Genomic DNA, 10,593 nt, shown 5'->3' on the forward strand with positions numbered 1-10,593 from the left:
TGACTAGTCCAAGAGAAAGTTACTCAAGAGACGGGTGGAAACAAAGAAAAACCTGAATCTGCAGCATATAAAATCTGGGCTTGCAGAAGCAGGCATGCAAAGGCTGGGATGAGCCTTGACAAGGAGCACAGACACTGGGGTGCCTGAGGCCACACACCCTGGCAGTGGGCCTGACTTTATTCTCTGCTGTATGACTGCAACTGGGAATTTTGCCTGATTTTTAATACCCCAATAACCCGGAGGGGGGTTCGGAAGCATTCACATCGGTTTGTCCTGTGCCAAATTAGCAAAAGACCCTCGGAGTAACCCTGGGTGAAACCTCCAAGATTGGAACGACCCCATGGAGATGGAGCTTGCATTTTCAACAGGGATGCTTTATTGAAGGGATAGAAAAAAAACAGGAGCAAAATATCACTCCGTTAACATGCAAAATCCAGGACAGAGGGAAAAGAGTGAGGCCATTTAACACAGAGGCTTCTGCTGAGAGCTGCAGCACGTGGAAGAGGGGCAGATTTTTTGCAGGGATATAGTCAGAGTTTCCCTTGGAAAGTACAAAGGAAGGAAATGGCTCTCATCCACACGCTGCTCTGCCCAGAGCTCCTTCAGCTGGAGAGAAAAGCATTACTCAAGACGGTGCGACTGATGGCCAAACCCTTGTTTTCTAACCTGCAAAGACATGTGTCTAGGGCACCAGGTGGGGGTGCAACGAATGAACTGTACCGCACTGTCCTCAGCAATGTCCATCACAGCTGCAGCAGGGGACAAGCCAAGACCTCAGCTGCTGAGAGCAGGAGCAGCTCCATCACCAGCAAAGGACTGGTCAAGACCCCACGGAGGTCCCGAGGGTCAAGAGGGGCGGTGGTGCAGACCCCGGAGCGATGTGCGGCTGTATCTCTCAGCGGCTGTGCCCCCTCCCTTGACAGCTCACAGCGGGTGTCTCCCTCCCCTCCCAGGGCTGAAGGGCAAGAAGATGGACCAGGAGACCTAGGCAGTGGCCCAGGGCTCGGACACACGCAGAAGGAGAGGGAAAAGGTGAGGCTGCTTGGGCTAGAAGGAAGCCTGGCACAGGGTGAATGGGCATGTGTCTGCATTTCTGCCACTTTTTGTGCCATCCAACCTCTGCTGCTTTGCTTGAAGCAAGACAGCAACACCTTAGAGACTCATCTGCATAGGACCCACTTTGAAGAAGGACTGTCCTACTTCCTAAAATACAGCGCCGCCAGCATGAGCAAGACAATCACAATGACCACCACACAATTCACGACCTCCATGCCATCTCTCGTGTCCACTACCCGCTGCGCCTGTGGGCCAGACGGAGAGGCGACGGCCCGGGAAGCGGTGGCAGCAAAGCGGTAGGGGGGTGCAGAGGGCTGGCTCTTGGGGGCCGGATCCCTCAGGTAACAGATCCCCAGCGCGCACGCCTCGCAGCGAGCGGTGTCGTGAGGCCCTTCCACATAATCTTCCACCAGCGGCTCCAAGAGATGCCTGTTGGCAACGGGCTGCCAGTACAGTTTCTCCTGGATCGTCAGCACCACGTTGTCCAGGATCCTCTCGACGTTCTTCTCGCTGAACTTCGGCTTCTCAAACTTCCCGCCCCCGCACCGCTTACACTTCTGCCCAAAGGGCCGCATCTTCACCTGGCCCCGTCTCTCCCTCGCGTCCAGGTGCATGTGGAAGGTAACGAGCACTTGAGCGGAGGGCCAGCGGTTGGGACAGCTCGAGCACTGGAACCTGCCGGGATGGAGAAGAAGCCACTGAACCCAAAACCAGCACCAGCCACCACGTGGGTGGGAGAGACTCCCCTGCCCCCATTGACTGGGTCCCCTGAGCACCAACAGCCCACATTTCCAGGCTCTGTTCCCAAGGAAAACAGTGGGGAATCCAGGCTTGCCAATTCAAAGGGATACCTTAATAGAAAGCTTTCACACAGAGTTTCCTCCTCTATTTTGGGACAGACACAAATGTCACTTGAGGGCCAGCGGGTGCATCTACACAGCAATGAATGCGCCGTAGTTACGGTGCCTTAAGTTTAGTGCTTGCATAACCAAGTGTTAAACCAGCGCGCAGTAACTGGCACTCCTGGGCAGTGTAGTGCAAGCTCGCAGGTTTTTACAGACGCCAACTGTGTGGCAGCCTAATGCTACCGCACAGTAGTGTATTCATACGGATTTTGCACAGCACGTTACTGTGCAGGAGAGCAGCACGCTACTGCGTTATTAGGCTCCTGTGCAGTCAGCATTGCACGTAGACGCACCCAGTTGAGCATCAGCCCAGTCTCGCCGCCTCTTGTGAGAGAAACATTTCCTTCAGGTGCACGGGCTCAGGATTCACCTGGGTAGCTCCTATTCCCTTGCAGCGCAGCCTTGGCAGCTGTTGCATGCTGCATCTCTCCGAGCCACGTGCAGCTTCCCCCTTCGGCACCTTCCAGCCAGGGCAGGAGAGGGTGGCCCAGCAGCCTCCCCTCAAACCATCACGCCCATCACTACACCAGAGAGAATAATTTGTACGAAAGCATTTATTGCAGCACCTTCACCCCAGTTCCTGTTACCAAACAACCCGGAGGTGGTTTGCAACTGGCTTGAGAGGCAGATTAATTCAAGTTATTGGAGGGATCATTTTTAGCCCTCTGTCCTCTAAGAACTGGGGTCAGGGTTGTCTGGGTGCTCGGGTCACACAGCACGGCTCCATTCCCTGACAAGAGGAGCATAACTGTTCCACATGCAAATTAAACTGGGATAGACAGCAGCTATAAAGTCGTTACTCATTTTCAAGCACTAACTTTGTAGCTAGTTGGCCCTTTTTATAGCTGGATGGCTATTTTTATGGTGTGATCACTGCTTTGCATGTGTGGCTGGTCTAAACGTACTGTGCCACTATTCAGTTCATTGCGTGATCATTACTTTGCAAATGTGGCTGGTTTCAATTTATTGAAACCGTGAACACGAATCTCTTAGTTCACGCTGAAGCCACGGAGCACCTGAAAGGGACTGAAGGAAAGGGACTGAAGGAAGGGGGCTTAGTCCTATCAGTATTGAGGCCAGCCCATTGAACTGTACTGCTGAGGCCAACCCATTAAATTGTACTACTGAGGAATGAAAGCATATCTAGGTGTTTGGCTTCTCAGAATTCTAGGACTGTAAGTATATCATGAAAATAATAGTATTGATTCAAATTTAACTTTTAGTTGTAATTGTAATTGTTTTAAGGAAGTTCATTTGGAGCATTGTTTCTTAATGTTTGTGGTATTTCTTAAAGAAAATAAAATTGTGTTGTATGAATTAAGTGCGCAATCATTGTGAAATCGTGCAATAGCTAAAAATTTCCCCAGCCAGTGCATCAAACGAATCAGTAAGTTGTGTGGGATTTTCTCTGTTCCACAACCCACTAGAGACAATCTCCAGGGATACGGGGTGCAATATCTCTAGGGGCACGGGATGCAATTATCTCCAGGGGTATGGGATACAATATCTCCAGGGGTACAGGATGCAATATCTCCAGGGGCATGGGTTGCAATATCCCCAGGGGTACGGGGTGCAATATCGCCAGGGGCATGGGTTGCAATATCCCCAGGGGTACGGGGTGCAATATCGCCAGGAGTATGGGATGCAATATCTCCAGAGTTATGGGATGCAATTATCTCCAGGGGTACAGGGTGCAATATCTCCAGGGGTACGGTTTGTTGGAGTGCCAGGGAACATGAACAGGAGGAAAATGGTTGCAACACATGGGAATGTTGGCACAGAGACACATCCATGTTTGTGGACGGAAACCGAGCCACCGACCCCACCTGGCAGCACAATGAAAATAGAGATTGCTCAGTCAAAGCCTCCCCCACACCCTCCCTACTTCATCTCCCCCCGAGGACATGGTCACCCTGTGGCCTTGTTCACTGCCCAGTTTGTCTCACCTGGCGAAGCACTTTTTTTGCTGAAATTGGTACCATCCATAGGGCAAGCTCCGGGGATTGAGGTTGTCCTCCTGGGTCAGGGACCAGCTGTGCCCTGGTACCTGGAGGGCCATCTTTAAAGTGAACTTTCTCTCCCAGAGCTCCATGTTCACTCTCTTTGGAGCCTCTCTGGGGCACCGATTGCGCTGCTGAGCTGGGAAAGGCAGTGTTTGCTTGACAACGACCTCCGCTTGCACCCCCGGGCACAGCCCTTGGCCAGCTGGGCAGGGTTGTTTGCCTGTCCTCACAGGTCTTTGCGGTTGCAACTGCAAGAGCCAGGAAGTGGAAGGGAGGTCAGGGCTGGTGAGAAATGGAAGTAAAAGGGAAATGCATGGCTGCCCCTGCCCGCTCCCCACCCTCTCCCCAGGGACCAGGGCGCTGAGTTCACTCGGAGAGTAGAAACAGCCAGACCTGGCCAGGGTGCACCCCACAGCTTCAGTATCGCCAGCCCCACCGGGTCGAAAATCATGAGACAAACTCTTAAAAATCAAGAGATTTGAAATGCAAATCACGAGATGCTATTTTTGAAATGTGTGTATGGGTGGGGGGATGTTGTCTGTGAAGGTGTGAGGGGCTGTGGGTATGTGTGGGAGGGTTGGAGCCCAGCGGAGGGGGGGTCTCTGCACACCCTGGCAGGATACTGGGTACTGTGGAGTGAGGGGCAGCTTGGGGGCTGGGGGGCTGGGAGTGAGGGGAAGACACACACATGCACACACACACGTGCACACATGCATGCACAGACAGCCTCCCACGGCTCTGTTGCATGGCTCACCCCAGCCCCGGCACCCCGTTCACCCCAGCCCCTGCCCCGCTCCCTCCCTCACCGTGGGGGCCTCAATATGCACCCATCCAGCCCTTCCCCGCCCTCTGCCCCTTCCCCTCCACAGACTTACCAGCTAGGCACTCTCTACATGCACCAAAAGAAAAAACCCTGAGATTTGATGTCTCTATCAGGCAATCGTGGGTCAGAGTTCATTTGACTTGGACATTGGGAGTCTCGTGATGTTTTTATGAATGGCATTACTGCAGCTTGCTCCCCCGTGCCCTGAGAACCTGCCTTGTTCCTCTCTCTCTCTCTTGCACATGTACACACACGCACACACATTCATGCACGGATGTCCGACAGCTCACGGTCCGATGGCTGGGGGTCGGACCCAAAGGGTACTAGTTGATGGTACTGTTGATGGTACTAGTTGATGGGAACTGCCAACCCCCCGCTGTGCTCCCAACTCCGGGTGACGAGCTGCACAACACACCAGGTGATTCACCAAGTTAACCGAGTTTTATTGGCTTGACCCGTCTCCAAATGAAGCTCCGATGTGCAAATGTCACCTCCTGGCCCCTTACCCAAGCCTCAGCACTTATGCCTCTATATCCGCACATGGAGCCATTAGGGCCTGTCTCTACCGTCTCCTTTCAAAGCCAGCACCACCACGGGGGAGTTAAGCCCCCCATTCTCTCCTGCGCGGTGCAGGACCAGTCAAAACTACTTCTGGAGCGGGTCCTTGGAAAGCAGCACTTATACGAGATGTCACGGTCTGGGACAGCGCAGGTGCCCGGAGGTCTTTTCTCCTCTCCGGGCACGCTGATGAATGCTGGCATATGCATCCCTTCTTTCTGTTATCTAATACACACTCTCATATTTTACGCTAGCTACATCTTTAGCACGTTGGTTATTTAGTGCCAGCCTCAGATGATTTGGGGATGCTCGGTGAGGAGAGCCATAAGACAGCCCTACATGAGCTATGTCAGGCGACATGATTCAAGCAACAGGTTTCAAGCACACGCGGTGCCTGCAGCTGTGAGCATCTGTAATGTATGCGTGCGATAATGCATTCAACCCTGCACATGCATATATGGAAATGACCTATAATTATTCTGGCAGCTGTGGCTCAAGGGACCAGCGTGAGAGCCGGCTTTCTACTTCTTGGGGGTGAAATACAGCAGAAGCAAAAAGAGCACGGCCGAAATAGCCAGCACGCAACAGCTGTAGCAACAACACTGCCGCCAGCTGAAGCCGCTGCCTACCCCCGTTGCCACCCCAGTCTGTTCCCACTGGTCGGGGTGGGTGCAAGTGGATCCAACAATCACGTCGGGCAGCGTTTGCGTTTTGTGTTTCATGCTGCAAACACCCAGTCCACAGCAGGTGCTGTCGTGCGGCCCCTTTGTGGGGTCTCCCGCAACGATGGTGGGCACACTGTTGGGATGGGCAGTTTCCCCATAGCACTTCTGGCGTATCTTCCGCCCCAGGCTATCCAGCACCCTCTTGACATGCCGGGGGCTGAATTGTGGCTCTTCCAGCATGACCAGGAGGCATTTCTTGCACTCTTGCCTGAAGATTTTCATCTTCACCTGGCCCTGTCTCTGCCTCCGGTCCAGGTGGATGTGGAAGAGCACGTGCACCTGGGCGGACTGCCAGGCATGATGGCACTGGGAACACTGGAACCTAATGGGAGAAAGGAGCAGATCGAACTTAGCCCTGACCCGCAGCCCTGATCCCACCAGCTGTTCTCATGCGGGGGCCGTTGCAGCTGCAGGAGGAGCGGCGGCTGGAAGTTGCTTTTCACGCCGCACATCATTGCAACGTGGGACTCGTGGCCACCAGACGCTGAGAGTTTAGCCAGACTCAAAAAGGGATTGGACCCCTTCTTGGAGGAAAGGGGCATCGGTCACTATTGAGCATGGGCAAGAGGGGCACGGCCTCTGCATCAGGACGTCCTGGACCTTAAATGCTGGAGGCTGCAAGGGAGAGAGGGACGGGGTGGAAAAACCCTCATCAGATCCAATCACTCTCTCTTCCAGCCTCCGCTGCTGCTGTGTGACACAGGAGATGAGACAAAACGGACCTACGGTCTGACCCAGTCAATGGCAGCTCTTATGCAGATGCACTGTATTTTCCAGTATAAGAGATGTGTTACAGGAGTGCTGGCTACAGGAAGAAGAACTGGATCTGCCTTCCCCCCCCCACCCCTTCCCCCCCAACACACACAAAAATGATCTAAAATGATCACAAAATTTGATGGCCGGAAGGGAGATCTTCCTGTGCACCAAAGCTATGGAACAAAACATCACTGAAGTTGTCATAATGGGAATGGAGCAAAATGCAACTGAATTGATGTTAAAAGCCTTTTTTCCACTGCAATTTTATCCTGTTCATTTTATTATTTTTAAGGGGTGCCTCTGGCACACCAGACAATACAGACAATATGCGGCTTGTAGCTATTACTATGCAGGCTACCACCTCCTGGCACGCAGCAGACTCAATAATGCCGCGATGCTTACTGGCTGCCAGTGGTTTCCCAAGCCAGGAATGGGGGTACTAGTGAGCAACAACATCTGTCCATTTTGAGTGTGGTAGCTTTGCCCCTACCCAGATGTGAGCTGGGCTCGGTGCTGTTCAGCAGATAGAGCCGTAGGAGCACCAAGCCCAAACCTGGGGAAATAGGAGGAAAAAGAAAACGAAAAGGAAAATGTGGGTGGAGGGCTCTGGCCAAGCCTGGGGACAACCAGACACAACTCCCAGCTCTGTCAATGGGCCGCTCCCAGCAAAGAAGGGTTCCTGACATCAGCCGTGTGGCCTGGCCCCGCTCTCACACCTCGACCCTCTCTCTCAGCCATCTCATCACAGCCCCTAAAGTTCAGCCTCCCTCTTCCTCTGCCCCTTTCTTGCCTTTCCCCACCTGTTTCCACCACCTCCCTTCCACCTGCTGCTCCCGTTGCTGTCTGGTGGGTCCAGTGCATTTGGGGGACGCCGGAGCTAGAAGCCAGAAGGACGGGCACATGGCAAATGCTTCCATAATCCAGTCAAACTATTCCTTAGCATTTCCTATGGTTTAGCCCCACTTTGGGGGTTAGCAAATCATCCATGATCTGATCTTAATTTCTTTTTCCACGTGTATTTGGCTGTTGGTAAAAATTCACCAAACCCTTCTGTCTCCAAAACAACACAGCGCAAATCACTGGAGAGTTGTCTCTAACTATTCAGTATTCACTCTTTGTGCCCCGAGATTAGCCACCTGAGCCTCATGCTCTTGCTTCTGCTCCCCGATCAGTGAAGGACCACTTTATAGACAAGAATAATAAACCAGGGAGTTGTATTCTTCTGGCGTGACTTTTCCAATGATCGATCAATCAAGCTGTCACTGCTCCTAAGTTCTTGTGAAACCCTTGGCATGTGAGACCCTTTTGACACATGTCCAGCATCCATGCAGACACGTATAAATATGAGACGGCAGGTCCCCATGCATCACAAGAAATGGCAAGTCGAGTCCTTATTCGCACAAACACAGAACGCATAGAAAAAGCTCGACATGTCAACAGACAAGGGGAGAAATTCAGCAACCGCTCACGTGCGGTGACTGAAGGGGACGGAAAGGGTTCCTTACCTGCAGGAAAAATTGGAAGGATCGTGGCAAACCCAAGGGGAAAACTGTCAGTTTTGCAACAAGACCCTGAACATTTTGGGATGAAAACAGCAATTCCACCCCCATGCCCCAAAAATGTCCGTGTTATCAAAAAAGACTTTTCCCATTAAGTAAAGATTTAGGAGGAAAACACTGCAGCCAGCCTTACTCCTCATGAATCAAGCCCCCTGTACTGTCCAGCCCACCTCTTCCTTAGCACCGAAGGGGGAAACCACCGCAGCTCCAAGGCCTCCGAGGTTGCTTTGCTGTATCCTCCTCACCTGCCGAACGCACGCTGCTGCAGGAATTGCATCCATCCTGGCCCCAAGACATTGGGCTGCAGGTTGTCATCTAGCTTAAGGGCCCACTTGTCCCCTGGCTGCACCTGCTGCATCTTCTGTGAAAATATTTGCTTCCACATCTCCATGGTCCCAAACTATCAGCGTGTGGAGCTGGGTTCGTTTCCGGACTAGGACCTGCGTCTGCTGATGGGATCTGGACTGAAGTCCCGTCTTCTTGTGCTTTCCACATCTGCGGCTGGGCCCGCCCATGACACGGACCTTCTTGGGAGACTTTCATTTTCCTAGCATCGGCAGCTGGGCACTCACCCACGTTCTGGGCTTGTTGGGGGAAAACCAATGCACCCAAGACAAAAGGGGAACCAGCTGCCGTGATTCACAGTCATGGGGACTCTTGATATCACTGGGCTTATGAGATACGAGCCAGAGTGAGATGTGACCACAGCAGAACAGGGGGAAGGGAGATATTTTAAATGGGCCTGCTGATTTTGCAGTTTTTAATCGTGGGCATTAAGAGCCAGCTGGAAGGGGCGCTGCCTTGCACAGAGCCTTGTGCTACACTAGGCTGAGCTCACACCGAAGCATGCAAGCTCCTTGGCTCTGAGTGATCACTGAACAACACCTGGCCCCGGGAGTAAACTCAGCCAAGGAGATGGCAAGAGAGGCAAAAAGCCCCCGGCATAGCAGAAACTGGAAATTTAGATTACGACGTGGAGCAGGTTTAAACAGCACTTCACGTTGCACCTGCAAGAAACAGAAGGGCAATTTTGTGCCTAGCATCTCTCCCAGCGGGTAAACTGGGACAATAAATGATATCGCCATTAAAAGCCTTGCCTCTAGCAGAAGAGAAGATGATCCAAGTAGCCTTCGTTGTGACAATGGCAGGGTTGGAGTAGTTGGGGTTTTCAAGGGTTTTCAAGAGCAAAGTCATCCCGTGCAGACTGAAGCTTCTCCGGGGGGTGGAAAATGCTCGGACGCTGGGGGTATGAAAGAGTCCAGTAGACTACATTAAAAAGGAGCTGTTTGTGGAGCTCAAAATCAGAGGCTGTACAAATAACACGTAGAGCGGCGATGTGGAAAACAACCGCAGGTCGGCAAGCAAGTACGAGCTGCAGGACATCTTCCAGGGGTAGGGAAGCTCAGCAATGAACAGGGTGGAGTATCTGCCAAAAAAAAGAAATCAAACAAAGCCCCGAGCAGCACGCAGTGCATCTCAGTTCGATTCAAACATGTGAGTCCCATCTCGGACTGTGAGCGCCAGAGCTACTGCCGAGGATGAGATCCCAGAGGAAGCAATTAAGCCTATTAGCACAGGATGGGCAGGACATCATCTCTGAAGCCACTATTACCACTCAAAGGTGACATGCTCAGGACTGGAGAGGTTTTTGTTTAAAACCAAGATGGTGATTCCTATGGCTCTAGAGAGGAGCATGTTTCAAATGACATACAGGGGCTATTTAGAGATTGAAATACCTAAAGAAGGGCCAGAGATGCCTTTAACTGGCTTCAAATGAACACTGAGATAAAGGAAACTGTGAAGGGTTGCAACATATGTCAAAAAATACAAGCCAAGTCAAGCATGTTGATGGCAAAGATAAAAATGACTTTTCAAGAAATGATTTATTAAATGGCGGCTGAAAAAGAAACACCACAATCTTGACCTCCATTACCATCCCTTCCCTGAGAGAGCATTGCTAGAAGATACTACAGCCAAACACGTGATCATGCATAGGAAATCCATTGAATTTAGTTGGGTGCTGAGTTTTCTGGAGCAGGGATACTTTTCATTCTGGTACAGTAATGTTCAGCCCTGGGTCACAGCTGAATGGGCGTGAGTTTTAACCAGTGTGCCATGAAATGTATTTTTAGCAATGAAAATGTTGCTGTCCTCTACCCCAGTCGAATGGGCTTGTGGGAAACAGCATCAAAATAATACAGCACTAAT

General features: G+C 51.8%; 2 protein-coding genes across 2 annotated transcripts; both read right to left on the minus strand.

Annotated features, from left to right (window-relative positions):
* Positions 1-371: 371 nt before the first annotated feature.
* On the minus strand, positions 372-4,125 carry LOC102385270 (receptor-transporting protein 3-like). Its single transcript, XM_025202756.1, has 2 exons — positions 3,908-4,125; positions 372-1,731 (listed from the first exon to the last, which is right to left on the minus strand). Exons 1-2 carry the CDS (start codon positions 4,051-4,053, stop codon positions 1,197-1,199), a joined length of 681 nt encoding a protein of 226 aa, XP_025058541.1. The 5' UTR covers positions 4,054-4,125; the 3' UTR covers positions 372-1,196.
* Positions 4,126-5,164: 1,039 nt separating this feature from the next.
* LOC102385504 (receptor-transporting protein 2-like) lies at positions 5,165-8,830 on the minus strand. Its single transcript, XM_014519354.2, has 2 exons — positions 8,631-8,830; positions 5,165-6,392 (listed from the first exon to the last, which is right to left on the minus strand). The coding sequence occupies exons 1-2, from the start codon at positions 8,774-8,776 to the stop codon at positions 5,867-5,869; spliced, it is 672 nt and encodes a 223-aa protein (XP_014374840.1). The 5' UTR covers positions 8,777-8,830; the 3' UTR covers positions 5,165-5,866.
* Between the last annotated feature and the right edge of the window lie 1,763 nt (positions 8,831-10,593).

Source organism: Alligator sinensis, unplaced genomic scaffold (genome assembly GCF_000455745.1).
Source record: "Alligator sinensis unplaced genomic scaffold, ASM45574v1 scaffold301_1, whole genome shotgun sequence".
Lineage (NCBI taxonomy): Eukaryota > Metazoa > Chordata > Crocodylia > Alligatoridae > Alligator > Alligator sinensis.